The sequence below is a fragment of the Danio rerio genome, chromosome 9 (assembly GCF_052040795.2).
Source record: "Danio rerio strain M-AB ecotype USA chromosome 9, GRCz13ab, whole genome shotgun sequence".
NCBI lineage: Eukaryota > Metazoa > Chordata > Actinopteri > Cypriniformes > Danionidae > Danio > Danio rerio.
This window is the reverse complement of record NC_141029.1, coordinates 22395256-22412665: the sequence shown is the minus strand read 5'-3', so window position 1 is coordinate 22412665 and position 17410 is coordinate 22395256. Positions and strand designations below refer to the sequence as shown.

The following is a 17410-nucleotide window of genomic DNA, read 5'->3' as shown; positions in this document are numbered from 1 at the left end:
TTGACACGGTTTCGCACGAGGTTCTTTTGAAAAGTCTTGCCTAGGGACTAGGGATCTCTGGTACCCCTCTTTTATGGTTAAGGTCATATCTCGCAGATTGTACTCAGTTTGTGTAAATTAAAGATTTTAAGTCAAGATTGCAGATTGTCACTGCTGTTTATCATATATCTACTGCCTCTTGGTCACATTCTGAGAAAATACAACATACAATTTCACTGCCATGCTGGCAACACTCAACTCTACCTGTCCACCAAGCCCTCCAGTTCTGCTTTGAGCTGATGCTTAGCTGAAATAAAAATCTGGCCTTCAGCTAACTTTTTAAAATTAAACAGAGACAAAACTTCTCATCTGCACTAAAATGTTTTGGATAAAGCTGACCATTTTACAACAGACATTGATAATAGCACAATTCTTCCCTCTGTGCAGGTAAAGAGTTTGGGTGTCATCTTGGATAGCACTTTCTCATTTGAAGGTCACATTAAATTTATTACGCATATGGCATATTTCCACCTGCATAATATCACTCGTCTCCGCCCTTCTCTCGCAACCAATAACACAGCAATTCTTACCCATGCATTAGTTACTTCACGTCTTGACTACTGTAATGCACTTCTTTCTGGACTTCCTTCCAAACTTCTCTGTAAACTCCTACTGGTTCAGAACCATGCAGCTCGTGTAATCTCTCACGAGCATGTCACACCACTCCTCTATCAATTTCACAGGCTTCCAGTAAAGTATCATATTGATTTTAAAATATTACTTCTAACTTTCAAGACACTTCATAATCTTACTCCTCAGTATCTCACCGAACTTGTCCATATCTACACCCCTTCTCTCACCCTTAAATCAACCAACAACTCCACCCTGGTACCACCTTGCACTTGATTGAGCACAATGGGAAACAGATCCTCTAGCTCTATGGCTCCTCGGCTATGGAATTCACTTCCCCTAGATCTAAGGAGCAGTGATAATCTTCACAATTTTAAATCTTGTGTAAAGACCCATCTTTTTAAGCAGGCTTTTCTTTAACAATTTTTTTATCATGTTTTCTATCATGTTATTTTATATTAGATATTGTGCCTTTACCTGTTTTGTCAATGCTTGTTTGGTAGTGTTTTATTATTTGTTTAATTTGTTTTAGCTTGGCTGTTGATGCTTATTGTAGGCACCATTTACAAATAAAATGAGTTATAATTATTACTATTACTAAATTCCTTGCAAACATGGCCATCCCTGTGGCTCAAGACTTCCTGTGCCATTCACTTCAGTTAATTTTTAGCTTTAATAAACAGTTTGTTGTTCTGCTTGATGTTGCAATCTGGTATTTTTTGCTCATGAAAACATAGGGTTGTAGAGCAAGCTGTTTGACTGTTTACTGCCATTTGTTATTCCTAGTGATTTTTTTTTTTCAAATGATAGAATTGTTTTTGTTTAAATTATACAACGTTGGTAACACTTTATTTTGTTGGTCCATTTAAGTAATATTATACTGTCTTCTTAATATCTGTGGATAATGCTCCTTCAACAGACAATTAACTGACTATATGAAACTTTGCAAGTACATGTCAACTTACACTAACCCTAACCCCAACCCAAACAGTCTACTTATAATCTAATGAAAATTAATTGCAGTGTAACTTAAATTCAACAAACCAACCATCAAAATAAAGTGTGACTCTATTATTAATGTCAGACAACGTTCGAGGTTACAGAAGTAACCCTTCGTTCCCCGAGGAGGGGAACGGAAGTGCTATATGTGGATTTGATGTAGAAAATCCCCGTATGGGAGGATTCGGTTCAGAAGTCGCTTGTCTGAAAGAGTATTGAACAGGCCAATGAAAGCAATGAATTGGCAGCGTAAGCTTGCGCAGGTGTCCTTCATTGCCAATTATCCCAGCATATAAGCACACCTGGCGCGAGAAAACTCCATCCTTTTAAGCTGAAGAGACTTTTAACAGCTAAGGGACAGTCATTATGGCGATGGAATATAGCACTTCCGTTCCCCTCCTCGGGGAACGAAGGGTTACTTCTGTAACCTCGAACGTTCCCCTTCGGTTGGGGAACTCCAGTGCTATAGGTGGATTTGATGTAGAAAATCCACGTATGGGAGACTATGGAAAACGCCATAATGACTGCACCTTACCAACGTCTCCGATGAGAGGGCAGTCAAGCAAGTGTGACGTACCCAAATCATGAGAGGCGCGGTCCTCCAACGTGCCCTTGGCCCTAACTTATCCCCTCTTCAAAGGAAGTTTTACGGAATAGGTATATTTTTTTGGGAGTCGCTAGCGTCTAGATAATCCTTGGAAATACGACAGTACTGTACGTTGGGAAGCATGCAATCCCAGTAGGGAGGACGCTGCGGAGACCATCCACTCCCAATGGGGGAGACAAAATGGTAATACATATGGAATAGCCCTAAGAAGGGGGAGTGCGCATAAGAAGGTGGTTAGCGGATAGGGAAGGCACGGGTCCACCCGAGAGGGGGGACTGAACCGTGGCGGAAAAGGCATATGGGATCGCCTAGTGGGGATCGCACATAGCCGGCACCTATACCCAAAACGCGGGCTGACCAGCGGGCAGACCTAACGTAGTGGGCCAGCAAGTAACTCCTCCGCTGAGTCAGTGCTGGGGGCCTCGGAGGAATCTGCAGGGCTCACCGAATGGGGAACTTTACTGACAGACAGGGAGGTGCACATATCTCCATGTTAGGGAAAAAAGGCACTGCAAGCGTGTTACAACACCCCACCGAGTTGTTTCCTCAATGACCAAGGGTTACCTAATACCCTTGAGGAAACCGGCTCCACTCGCAGATTGTAAAACCTTGCAAATGTGTTGGGTGTCGCCCAGCCCGCAGCTCTACAAATGTCTGTTAAAGAGGCACCGCGTGCACTCGCCCAAGAAGATGCAACGCTTCGAGTGGAGTGTGCACGCACTCCCGGGGTACACGGCTCACCTCTGCTCAAATAAGCACATGAAATGGCCTCCACAATCCAGTGGGATAATCTTTGTTTGGTCACCGCACTTCCTTGCTGCCGATCGCCATAACAGACTGGGCTGGGTCTGCCTCCTCCGGGGGCAGCGCTTGCAAGGTTACTACCTGGTCTCTAAAGGGAGTGGTAGAAACCTTGGGCACATAACCCGGGCGGGGTCTCAGCATAACGTGAGAAAAATCCGGCCCGAATTCCAGGCACGAGTCACTGACCGAAAATGCCTCCAGGTCCCCGACCCTCTTAATGGAGGCCAACGCAACCAGCAGAGCTGTCTTCAGGGACAGAAATCTTAAGGATACTGATTCGAGTGACTCAAAGGGATCGGCCTCCCCGAATCGCGCCCATATCAGCCGGACAGACTCGGGGTGGAGTCTCCATTCTCAAGAGTGAATTGCTGCTCATCGGCTGCACGGTTGAGCATACCTGGGATGTGAATGACGCGCAGCGATTTCAGCCACGGATGACACCAGAGGAGCAGACGGCGGGTGAGCTGAGACATGCGGCGAGAGCGCGTACCCCCCATGTGGTTGATAAACACTGCCGCCGCCGTACTGTCCATCCTGACCAGCATGTGTTGCTGCTCCAACACCAGAAAAACGAGGAACACTGCCAACAGCTCTAGGCAATTGAAATGCCAATGCAGCTGGGCACCTTTCCATAGGCCCGCAGCTGCATGCCCGCGACACACGGCTCCCCAGCCCGTGTTGGAAGCATCTGTTGAAACAACAACATGACTGGACGCCTGTCCCAGAGGCACACCGGCCTGAAGGAACGAAGGATCGTTCCAAGGGCTGAGGGTGCGGCGACACAGCGCAGTAACAGAGACTCGGTGTGTGCCCACATGCCATGTGCGTCTTGGGACTCGATCTAGAAGCCAGTGCTGAAGTGGTCTCATATGGAGCAATCCGAGCGGTGTGACAGCCGCAGCGGATGCCATATGCCCCAGGAGCCTCTGAAAGTATTTCAGTGGGACCACTATTTTGCTGTCGAGCTCCCTCAGACAGTTCAGCTACAGGCGAGCGCGCTCTCCGGAGAGGCGCGCTACCATGGTGACCGAGTCCCGCTCCATCCCGAGAAAAGAGATCCTCTGCACCGGGGCGAGTTTGCTCTTTTCTCGGTTGACCTGCAACCCCAATAGGCGAAGATGCCAGAGCACCTTGTCTCTGTGCAAAGTCAATTGCTCCTGCGAGTGGGCTAAAATCAGCCAGTCGTCGAGATAATTGAGTATGCGGATGCCCGCGAGCCAAAGGGGCGCTAAGGCACCCTCAGCGAATTTGGTGAAGACCCGCTGAGACAGAGAGAGCCCGAAGGGGAGGACCTTGTATTGCCATGCTCGACCTTTGAACGCAAACCGCAGGAACTGGCGGTGGCGTGGAAGAATGGAGACATGAAAATACGCGTCCTTCAGGTCTATGGCTGCAAACCAATCCTGAGGACGAACGCATCGGAGGATGCACTTCTGCGTAAGCATCCTGAACGGCAGCTTGTGAAGACAGCGATTCAAACCGTGCAGATCTAGGATTGGCCGTGACCCACCGCTCTTTTTGGGTACGATGAAGTACGGGCTGTAGAACCCGCTCTTCATCTCGGCTGGAGGAACCGGCTCGATTGCACCCTTCACCAGGAGGGCAGCAATCTCCTCTCGCAAGACAGGGGCGGACAGGGGGTTGACCCTGGTGAAATACACGCCCGTGTACTTGGGGGGCCGTTTCGCGAACTGAATCGCGTAGCCGTGTCTGATTGTGCATATGAGCCACCGCGAGGGGCTGATGTACCAGTGGTGGGGCAGCGTGGAGCGGGTGTGCTGATCCGGGAAGCGCGAGGGTCCCGCGGAAGAGCTGGAGAGCGATTCGCTCTGGCTCCGCACCCTGACTCCGGAGAGGGGGCTCGAGGGCTGGGGGAAAGGAAACCATCCCCCCAGCGCTTGTGAGCCACTGGCGGAGAGCACCAAACCTGCGAGCTAGAGAGCACAGTGTCTCAGACTGGCAGATTTCGGGCTGTCACATCCGGGGAAGTGGAAAAGTACCCTTTCATTTCATGGCAGTAAAAAGTGCCGTTGGAAATGGGGCCCCGCCCTCCAGCGGGGAAAGAGCAAGTTCCCTCTTCTCCAGATGACCTGTCCAGATGACCCGTTGCCGGACTTAGCGGCGTTCTGGGCAGGGGGCTGCCTGCTTCTGAGGTGCTCGATGCGCCCGCTTCGCCAGAGGCATGTGCGGGGGCGGTGCAGTTCTCGTAGGTGGGCGCCTTCAGCGAGGAGCAGATATGGATGGTATGGCGGGCGGAGAGGGCTTATGGTCCCGCCGAAGGTGATATCACCCATCAGACTGCTCTCTCACCACCCCGAATTCCTGAGTGAATTCGCAGACGGTGTCGCCGACCAGCTTGGGATATGGGGGAGTCAAGAAAGCGGACTTTGTCGACTTTTGTTTTAGTCAGGGGTGGCACTCCTGGACTACTAGTGTGGACATTGTCCTCCCCAACGCACACACAGCAGACTTAGTAGTCCGAAGAGCTTAGTCGGCTGTGGTGTGAAGCTCATAAGCCTGGGTTGGACCTATCCTCGTGCAGCTCGGCCATCGCCTGCGCTTGGTAGCGCTGGTAGGTGGCTATCGCATGCAAGGCAGAAGCAGCCTGGCCCGCAGCTTTGTAAGCTCTAGCTCCGAGGGAGCAGATAACTTACAGGCTTTGGATGGGAGACGAGGCGGACCCCTCCAAGAGGAGGCGCCGCGCGGATTGACAGACATCGCGAACTTAACCTGAGGAATCGTCACATACCCCCTGGCTACTCCACTGTCAAGAGTGGTGAGGGTAGAGGGACACGCAGCACGAGCAGAAAAAAAGTGCCCTTCAAGACCGCGTGAGCCTACTGTGCACCTCCGGGATGAAGGGAACGCCCCTCTAGTCAGTCCGGCTGCGGACCTGGGGGATAAACCATCTCCAACCCACGGCCGAAGCAGCCCGGGAAAGCACAGCTAACATGTCTGTTTCAGGATCCGTTTTGACAGCGCTCACCTGCCTGAAGGGGGCGAGCGGGTCTGGATCATCATCGGACAATGAAAGCCCACCCTCCGATGCCGTGGTGGACGTCTGGTCTCCGGTGTCATCGAGCCTAAGGGCTACCATCTGTTAGACGGATCGCTTCCCCCGCCCGAAGCTTAGATGGAGCGCTTAAAGGAGCGAGAGGTCCGCGGGCCCGTGGGCGACGGATTATCTCTCGCTGAGCCCTCAGATCTGCCCGAGTGCCCGCTGCAGAGCAGGGCACAACTGGGGTGGTTTGCCCTTTTGCAAAGGCTAGCTACGATCTTTACTGCGCAACAGTCATGGCATCGCAATGACGACATGAACTGCCTGGAAGCAGCGCATTAACATGCTGGAGCATGTAACGCAGTGCCCGTGCCCATCATCCGAGGACAGAAAACCACAGCATCCAGAAACGCACAGTCGGAGCGCCGTCCTGAAAAGGACGTGCTGCACGACTGTGTTGCTCTCTTCAACTTTATACGCACCGCTCTGGAGGACCGGACCCAAAGAATCGCCAGGCAAGGGAGAAAACCCAGCTCGACCGTCTGCCGCTGCGTTGTACACACTCTGGACCGGAAGAATGCTCTCGTTCGCTCGGTATCGCTGGATCACAGCAGGAGGAACCCTCATCGACTCGATCAGAAAGTCTCTGAAGCGAAAAGGATGGCGTTTGCTCGCGCCAGGTGTGCTTACAGTATATGCTGGAATAATTGGCAATGAAGCACACCTGCGCAAGCTTACGCTGCCAATTCATTGCTTTCATTGGCCCATTCAATACTCTTTCAGACAAGCGGCTTCTGAACCGAATCCTCCCATACGTGGATTTTCTACATCAAATCCACCTATAGCACTGGAGTTCCCTAACCGAAGGGGAACTCAACTGTATATTCTTTGAAAACAATGAATTATTAAGAAATTAGTAGTCAGTGACAAAATGTAGATGAAATATTAAAATGCTTAAAGGAATAGTTCACCAAAAACTGAAAATTCTGTCATCATTTACTGAACCTTCACTTGTCAGAAAAATGTTTGAGTTTGAAAAAATGTGCAAAGCTCTAATCAGTGACATCCATAGGGAAAAACAAATACTATGGAAGTCAATGGTTTTTAACATTTTTCAAAATGTCTTCTTTTGTGTTTAACAGAAAAGGAAACTCACTAAGTTAAGAAACCACTTGAGGGTGAGTAAATCTATATTTTTGGGTGAACTATCTCTTCAAGTATTGCATTAATATAAAGCTAAAGCTATGTTTGACTCAAATTCTGCGAATTTCAAAACGTCACTTTTAGATTTTGAAGTCTTTAGTGTTCATCACCAGTGCTGTGAAGTGTGCAGAGCTAAAGCCTGAATCCTTTACAAGAAGATGCATGTAGTTTTATTTGACTTTTATCTGAATTTTTAAATATCCACAATAGGTCTTAGTTATGTCTCCTGAATGGGTTATAAGAGGTACAAAAATACCCCCAGTGATTGCCTCTGTAATCTAAAAGTTACAGTTTTGTACAGTTTTTCTGTGTTAGCATTTTTAATAGAACACTATGCAAACATACACTACCGGTCAAAAGTTTGGGGTCAGTACAATTTTTTAATATTTTAAAATAAGCTTCTCCTGCTTCACCAAGGCAGCATTTATTTAATCAAAAATACAGTAAAGTGAAAATGTTATTGCACTATAAAATAACTGTTCAGAAGTAGTTTATCATTTCATTTAATCATTTATTCCAGTGATTTTAATGATGAATTTTTAGCTTCATTACTCTGGTCTTCAGAGTCACATGATCCTTCAGAAATCTCTCTAATATTAATTATTATTATTGTTATTATTCATGGTAATGGTAATAAAAGCAATAATGACTGGAGTACTAATTTCATTTGAAACTACATACAATAAGAAAACAATAAAATTAAATTAAAATTGTAATAAATATTTAACAATTTAACAATTATTTCAAATTTAATAAATGCCGTCTAATGATAATTCAATAATAATTTTATAAAAAAAATAAAAAAAACTGACCCCAAACCTTTGACCGGTTGTGTATATATTTTGTATTTATCATATTCTACGCAGCAAGGAAAAAGAATGGTCATTGTTTTGCATTATTCTAATATTATATTTAGTTTTTAAGTAAAAGCTACACCTTTCACTTATGCACACAATTTCACAAATATCGTCACCTTATCATCGACTTATAAGGTTCTATTTGCATTCAGAATGATTTTGAGATATTGAGCTAAGTTTTTGCATTCTATAGCAAACAGTATGTGTGTAACATTTGTTTTTTTCAAATAAAAAGTCTTAAAAAAAACATGCGATAATGTAAATAAGTTGTCATTTAATAAGAATTTGTCAATAACTCGATTTTGACAAAAAAATGTCAGATAGAACCTTGTAATTCTAACGTGATGACCATATATAGATATTTCCACATCTAAGCATTTTACACAATATAGACATGTCCACATTCAAGGATTTCACACAGTGGCTTAAATATCAGTAAACAGGCTTAGACTTCAACTTTAAAACACTAATTATATGAAAATGAAACAAAAACTGTAAAGTTGGCAAAATACTGTTTTGTGGGATTTTTTTTTTCAATTGTGGCCTGAAAGCCCAGACATTGGGTGACATTTTACCCTCTTACTTCACTTTTCACAAAGAGAATCCAGAAACTGGCACTGTGGCACATGCAGCTCACAACTCTTGTCTAGCTTGGGAATGTTCTACTTATTTATTACTGAATAAATTAGTGAATTATTATAAAATTGGTATCATGAATTTGTATATTTCAGAACAGTATTTCACTTTATACATAAAACCTCAAAAATTTGTTTATATAGTAAAAAGTAGCATTTTAGAAAGGAAAAACTAAACTTTCTAATATAAATAGCCTTAATAAACTGACACTGTTTTAAGTGCTTTAGTCAAGCAAATCTATAAACATTCATTCATTCATTTTCTTGTCGGCTTAGTCCCTTTATTAATCAGGGGTCGCCACAGCGGAATGAGCTGCCAACTTATCCAGCAAGTATTTACGCAGCGGATGCCCTTTCAGCCGCAACCCATCTCTGGGAAACATCCACACATACATTCACACACACACTCATACACTAGGGACAATTTAGTCTACCCAATTCACCTGTACCACATGTACCACATGTACAGTACCACCTGTACCACATGTCTTTGGACGGTGGGGGAAACCGGAGCACCCGGAGGAAACCCACGCGAAGGCAGGGAGAACATGCAAACTCCACACAGAAACGCCAACTGAGCCGGGGTTTGAACCAGCGACCTTCTTGCTGTGAGGCGACAGCACTACCTACTGCGCCACTGCCCCGCCCCAGACCTATAAACATATAAAAGAATTGTTACTTGAAAGACAGGAGTTGCAGAGAGTTTGTTTGTGTTTAAATTTAGATTTTTGTTACTAATTGATCTCTTTATTGTTGTAAAGGAACAAAGGCTTTAAATTTGTCCAAGGTTGCATAATCATTATCATGAGATAGGCTACATAAAATCCCTCAAACACTCATACTGAAACTAAGCTGCATATTTTGGAGCTGGTTCTCATGCCTTAATGCCACTTTCATGTTTCCAAATGGGAACCTGATTATTCTGTGGTAAACTTAGACTCCTCAAAAATTGCGTCAGAAAGCTATTTGATGATTTGTGCAGAAATCTTGACTGATATACCGGTACCTCAGGACGCATTTAAGACTTGGGCATGAAGAAACAGTTACTTAAGACTTTGCTTTTCTGAGCTTCAGCTGATCAACCATGCCTCACCTCTTCTCTGATCTTCCAGACAAACTGCGTTTGGCTGTGTCGCAGGCTGCGGATGTATTTCTAGTTGTTATTATGATTTACATTTTTCAGTACATCTTCAATTCTCAATTTTCATGCTCCTGCGAAAAAGAGGTCCATTACCATGTGGTCGGCGTTTACTTTGGCCTTATTCCAGTAATTCTGTTTGTGATTTTAAACTTACTGAAACAAACCAGAACAAAGTTTTGTGTGACTTGTTGCTGTGGTATTTGTCCGCGGATTTTCCAGCTTCTTGGAATAGCACTGTTTTGGGCTGGATGCGTTCTTTTGGACGGAGATCTTTACGTTTGTATGGTCACCAAACAAAACGACACACAACTTAAAATTCCTTGCAAGGAGCATAAAACTCTTCAAGAAAACACCCTGATTACAAACTACAAAAACATTTCACAGGTAAGTTGTAGCCTGTGTATTATAAAATGTCTCTGACTGTATAGCAATTAAATTCAATGCTTTCTCTGTAAAAGCTAAAAGTTGCCTAAATTTGCTAATTTTATTTATTTTAAGATGTCTAGGTGCACAAAGTTGACCAGATTCAATAGTGCGGAAATAGACTAGATACTGTAAAAATGAATGACTACATGTGAAGTCTGTCTAAGCCAAGACGTCTACAGTTGCACGTAATAGCTATATTTAATAAAATTTTTAATGTATATGTATATATATATATATATATATATATATATATATATATATATATATATATATATATGAGCAATATCACACGAGTAGCAGTGCAATATGGCTGTATATCGGCACTGGTGGGAGGCGTGTGTTGGCACGAGGCCGCAGGCCTAGTGCCTTGGTGCCCCCATCAGTGTCGATATACAGCCATATCGCACTGCTACGAGTGTGATATTGCGTTTATACAACAGTTTGACGGCATAATTGTGTCTATAAAAGCAAAATCAAACATGGAGAGTCTCAAAAACCCTTTTGAATGAGGAACTATTTTCTTCCGAATTCAAATCATAAGCTGACAATTAAACAGTTGAGAGTGCATCTTTTAAACTGTAGATCTGTAGTGTCTGCTTTTTGCAGGCTGTATGTGGGCGGAGTAATACACAAAGGGTAAAGAGGCTGTAGGAGTTCTGATATTGCAGAATATCGCATGGCTATCAACCAATCAGATTTGAGAAACAGACAGAACTGTTGTATAAATATATATATATATATATATATATATATATATATATATATATATATATATATATATATATATATATATATATACATACACTTGCAGATTGTGTCTATGGCTGATTTAAACGTTAAAATAAATGTGATCAAGTGCTCTATTTTTTTAAAGCTCTATTTTTTCAGTTTAATACCGCCTGTATTTTGTTGTGTTGTGTTGGGCTGTAGTGTTGCTACAAGTAGTGACGCTACTAGCTTAACTACATTTCTCAGTAGCATGGCGGTAGTGTTGCTAATTTCTAAATCAAATAGTTTTTCAGTAGAGAAGCTATTTTAATAGTAAAGTGGCGCAGTAGCATTCACACAAGCTACATTTACAGATCACAGGTCAATAAGTGAAAGACATTTACGGAGCTGTGAGGCCGGTGTCTATAGCCGATGAAAGTAAATCCATATAATGGCAAGAATGACTATTTCTTCTTTCTGTTTTACGGTGTTCGACAACAAAGTTTTTGGTGTGTTACTGCCAACTCTGATGAAATGTGCTTGATGTCAAGATGACTGAATGAGAGGAGTTATTTCTGAAGCAGGATTCCCCGTGGCCATACCTCGGGAAGTATGTTATGATGCAATATATATATACATTTGAAGTTAGAATTATTAGCCCCCCTGAAATATTTGTGCCCCTGTTTATTTTTTTCCCCAATTTATGTTTAATGGAGGGAAGATTGTTTCAGCACATTTCTAAGCATAATAGTTTTAAAAACTTATTTCTAATAACTGTTTATTTTTTCTTTGCAATGATGACAGTAAATAATATTTTACTTGATATTTTTCAAGACACTTCTATGCAGCTTAAAGTGACATTTAAAGGCTTAACTAGGTTAATTAGGTGAACTAGGCAGGTTAGGGTAATAAGGCAAGTTATTGTAAAATGATGGTTTGTTCTGTAGACTATTGAAAAAAAAGTTAGCTTAAAGGGGCTTATAATTTTGTCCCAAAAATGCTTTTTAAAAAACTTAATAACTAATTAATAACTAAAATAATTATTTTTTATTCTAGCCGAAGTAAAATAAGACTTTTTCCAGAAAAAAAAATATTATCAGACATATTGTGAAAATTTCCTTGCTCTGGTAAAAATCATTTGGAAAATATAAAAAGAAAATAATAATTAAAAAGGGGCTAATAATTCTGATTTCAATTGTATGTATATATATATATGCCAACTTATCCAGCAAGTTTTTTTTACACAGCGGATGCCCTTCCAGCCGCAACCCATTCCTAGGAACCATCCACACACACACTCATACACTACGGACAATTTAGCCTACTCAATTCACCTGTACCGCATGTCTTTGGACTGTGGGGGAAACCGGAGCACCCGGTGGAAACCCACGCGAACACAGGGAGAACATGCAAACTCCACACAGAAATGCCAACTGAGCCGAGGCTCGAACCAGCGACCCAGCAACCTTCTTGCTGTGAGGTAACAGCACTACCTACTGCGCCACTGCCTCGCCCCCATAATATATATACACACCACTCAAAGCTGATGTAACGTTAGATGTTGTTGTTACAAATGGGCTATGTCTTCACAGAAGTGTTGTACATCCACTAAAATCTTCTGGTAAAAGATTGATAAGACTTTTTCAGTTTCATGAGGAACCTTTTACAGCATTGATAATGTACATTTTAATTAGTTTAACAACAAAACACAAGTAAATACTGCTATTCTGCCTAGCCTCTGCCTGCCTATATTGTTTACTATGCAAGTCTAAATATTCACTCTGAAATAGCATGTCAGTTTGGCTTAGTAATGATGAGTGTAATTCCTGCACGCTGCCGGACAAGCACTAGTCACTTTTAACACATGAGAGAGGGTTCTTTTGCTGTCATCTTTAAGGTGCGCATGCTCCTGTTTCAGGAGGCGTGGCTCTGGAAGGCAGGGGAGGGATTGTGATTCAGAGATTTATGCTAAGCTGTTCGCATTGTGGAAGATCACCTACTGCACCTTTAAACAATTTAGAAGTCTTACACACTCAATGTGCAAAAACAGTCACTCTAAATAAAACAGAAATGAGTAATTTGATGCATAACTCCAATTTGTTCTTACCTGTTTCTTCTTCTTGCGAGCAAACCAAATGTACAAAAAATTTGCCACAATATGCATAGTTATAGAAGGTGCTCTCGGAAAATGGGAAATAGCAAAGTGTGGAGCATTTTGCTGTGGACCTTTCAGACCAGAGGGTTTAACTATTGCCAGTGAGGAAAATGTCCTCAGGCTGAGACCAGCATGAAGGCAGAACATTGAGGCAGAATCAACCTTTCAGCTTTTACATTTGCAGTTGTCTGACTGTCAGAGTATTGTAACACACTTTTCATTTAGAGTTTTTGGTTTATACTTTTGGACACCAAACATAAAAAAGTCAAGTGAATAAAAAAAATACTGGGTCAAATCAGTCACCAGGTCAGCCAGAATTCTGCCAGTGCTTATGGTGGCCTGTCAAAGCCTGAAACTATAGTTTAACTGTGAAAGGAGTATAATTCAAAGACAGCATTATGGATAATATCAATCTTAATTATTATTAATTCCCCTAATTTGTCTGCTTGATTTTATTGTTCTTTTCTTTTTTTCCTTTGCAGATTTATGGTTACACCTGCATAGCTGTTGGTTTGATTGGATGGTGGCTGATAACAAGCAACATGTTTTTTTTGCTTTGTAGAAAATGTAAAAAATGTGTAACATGTGAAATCTCACTCAGCCATAAGTGTTTGGAGGAATGCTTCTGTGAAAGTGAACCATACTACAAAAGCCGCTATGAGGAGCTTCTGTCTGAGGAAATGGACAAACAATTGGATGAAACAATGCAAGACATAGCTAAAGAGAGAGTAAAAGGCATATGTTCAAAGTACAGCGATTCTATTAGATCAAGCCAGCTTAAGAAAGAAACAGATGAAATCTCTGTAAATGTAGACGATTGTTGGTCTGCTATATCAAAGCCAGATTTTTATGAATCACTTCTTTCTCAAGATCTGAGGCCTGTTGCACAAAACCAGTATTGGAATTGACCCTGGTAGATACATGTTTGGGCAAACTCAGAGTTTTCGGGCTTAAGATTGTGAGTTGGTTTTGATCAAGTAACTTGCACTGTACGGTTAGCCTGCTTTTTTTTTTTCCAAATTAAAGTCTTTTATCCTAAAACCCTTTTGCAGTATAGTTTTTTAGTTGCTAATAATTGGTTTATATTACATTACTTATTATTATATTATTTATTCAAATACTATTTAGCCATTAAATACTTACTATTATTATAACATTTACATTTAAATTTAAACAAGCTTCAATATATAAACCTTTTTAAAGAGCTGGCTTTTGAACTGTTTGAAGTCATTACATTTCTGATAATGATAAATGAGGAGGAGGTTGTATCCCAATCATTACATTTTTGCTACTTAAAACAAACACATTTCACATTATTATTGTGGTCTTATCAAGTAAAACATTATCTTATTAAAAAGGATAACATTAAATGTAATTAAATACATAATCAGTGCTTGAGCATCCCTTGGGGTCTGCCGGTAGGGGCTGCCTGCCAGATTGAAATGTTTCTAAAATTGCAAAATAAATAAATAAATAAACAAATTTACTACGGTGATGCATGATTTCGTACTATGGGAACCGATTAGGTCGTTGGAAGATCGTGTTGCTAACAATATGAAAGAATATTGACAAATCGATGAAGGTAGGCAGAGCAGAAACGACAGACGCACTGATACCCCTTCTGATGTGACCAGAAGGAAAAAATAATAATTTCGAGGGGGAGGTAAGGTATCATGATATTTTATTAAATATTTTAAGGGAAAATTAATATTTTAAAAATAAAAAGGTCACAGACTCGTCATTTATGAAAACAGTACTATAGCTATACATATAAAAATAAGAAGAGTACATTTGAATTATACTTCGTCTTTAATCTTTGCCTTTACTCTCTTGAGAGAAATCATTAAAGACACACTTTCATGTGCACACGCTCCATTGTTAATGAGTGTGGATTAAATCCTGAGTTAACAGAGAACGTTTATCAAGCATGTAAAATAATTTAACCTGATCTTTACCAGTTTGCATTACTTTGCAAGTTGTATTCAAATACTTTTAGTGAATTTCAATAATATTCAATAATCACAACCACATTGACGATTATGATTTTCCCACAACAAACATATTGAATGACAAAAATAACACTTAGCTACAAACATTACACCCCATAAAAGAAAAAGGAAAGGAGGAAAAAAACTAATTGGGAGAAGAAAAATAAATAAATAAATAAATTATAATTGCTAGATAACTGGAGGTAAACTGTCAATTAGGATATAGCAGCCCCTGAGCATTCAATGTAGGAAAGGCTGCCAAACCTCATGAAACTTTCTTGTAGAGCCTTGGATGGGATATTTAAGGTGCTCGAGTTTAAGATGATTCTAATATCCAATGTTTGTGGGATGGTGGGCTTGCTTTTTGTTCCACCTGAGAAGAATCAGGAGTCTAGTCAATATGAAGAGAAGGCAATGATTTCTTTATGATTAGCTGCTTGCAAGGTTTGCAAAAAAAACCTAGTCTGGAAGCGGGAGTTTGTTCAACTCGTTTTGTGCAACTGGCTTCAGCACAGCTTGAAAGATGCAGGTTGCTAGGCTAATGTCTCGGTTGTCATTCCCGACAGCTAACTGTTGAATCAAGAATGTAAAAACTTCCAAAAACGTTCATTTCGAATGATTCATCTGCTCTCATGATATTATTAACCACTGCAGATTTATGGAATGTTCTCTCACTACATTTTCCTTCAGCTTATTCCCTGCTTTATTGGGTGTTGCCACAATGATAAAATATTGCAAAAACGGCCACTTACATGTACAGTATATATGTTCCCCCCAACTACTGAAATCACAAATATGTAAAGAAATGTAATTGCAATGGCTGGAAAAAAGGTATGATTTGTTTTGCAATATTTTGAAAAATATGTTGCATACATGACATTTTTATATGTGAAACTTGAAAAATTTGAACTTTTATATTATATGCATATAATACCCTATTTTAAATGTGAGTTTGTATTATTGATTACACATTGATTACAATATTTTTTATTAGAAAATAGAAATGTAGAAAAGCACAATTTATCAGTCTGACATTGTCTTTTTTTGTTGTTTTATTTGTTGTAAATGTAGCAGAAATCAAAAGCTGTATAATGTTGAAAAGGGTAAACTGATAGTTTGATAATCATAAACTACTAATACAATTGTGAAATTACAAGATGTTCAAAAAATGAACTAGAATGTGATTGTGAAAAATTCTTAGAATTTTCTAATAATTTACTAATAATTTACTGTGTGAAGGAATATATCTTGACACGAGCTTGCTGCCACTATTTATCAACATTTTATTTTATTTGTGTCAGTACTTTAAAACAATAAAGCTCAATGATAATTTTCTACGATTTGCATGTTATTGTTACTTTTAATCACTACCATATTACACGCTGGCAGCATAAAATCAACAAATTGAAATCTTATCAAGTTTAAAGTTAAAAAAATGTATCAAAACCACATTGTTCTCTTGATGGTACAGCATTTCAGACAGGTTACTTACGTTTTGAAATAAAACAAAAATTTAATCATGATCAAGAAGAAAAACAACAATTCAGTGGTAAATGTGTCATTTGGAACTGTCGTGGCTCATGGTGAAAGCTATAGGTGACCTATTATTTAAAAGCGGAATATTACATAATTTATATTATGTCTCCAAAGCTTGTGAAAACAAAAAACATAGCATATGTTAATGATTTTAGTTTATAGTAGATTATTTATTAAGTATCTGTATATGACATGGGACTGTTGGTTAGAACATTTCTGCAGTGGTTTACATGTGTCAAATTGTAAAAGTAGACTTTATATCCTACTTAATAATAATAATAGGAGCGATGCGGTGGAGCTTTAGATAGTGCTGTCGCCTCACAGCAAGAAGGTCGCTGGTTCGAGCCTTGGCTGGGTCAGTTGGCGTTTCTGTGTGGAGTTTGCATGTTCTCCCTGCGTTCGACTGGGTGCTCTGGTTTCCCCCCACAAGTCCAAAGACATGCGGTACAGGTGAATTGAGTAGGCTAAAATTGTCTGTAGTGTATGTATGTGAATAAGTGTTTGAGTGTTTCCCAGTGATGGGTTGCAGCAGGAAGGGAATCTGATGCGTAAAAAAACATATGCTGGATAAGTTGGTGGTTCATTCCGCTGTGGTGACCCCAGATTAGTTATGAAAATGAATGACTAAATGAATAATAATAATAATCGTCATAATCTAATATGATTAATAAAGTATGATTTTTTTCATTTCCTAATAAATATTAAATTTCATTTCTTAATAAATAGCCTCATTAATTATTTATT

General features: G+C 40.8%; 1 protein-coding gene across 1 annotated transcript; it reads left to right on the top strand.

The window, feature by feature from the left end:
• The first annotated feature begins 9796 nt into the window (after positions 1 to 9796).
• LOC147835301 (uncharacterized) lies at positions 9797 to 14179 on the top strand. Its single transcript, XM_087267689.1, has 2 exons — positions 9797 to 10237; positions 13625 to 14179. The coding sequence occupies exons 1-2, from the start codon at positions 9797 to 9799 to the stop codon at positions 14048 to 14050; spliced, it is 867 nt and encodes a 288-aa protein (XP_087123815.1). The 3' UTR covers positions 14051 to 14179.
• The last annotated feature ends 3231 nt before the right edge of the window (positions 14180 to 17410 follow it).

Coding starts and splice junctions, on each gene's coding strand:
- LOC147835301 (XM_087267689.1), top strand. CDS start 9,797: ATGCCTCACCTCTTCTCTGATCTTCCAGACAAACTGCGTTTGGCTGTG. Junction 10,238..13,624: donor ACTACAAAAACATTTCACAG/GTAAGTTGTAGC, acceptor TTTCCTTTGCAG/ATTTATGGTTACACCTGCAT.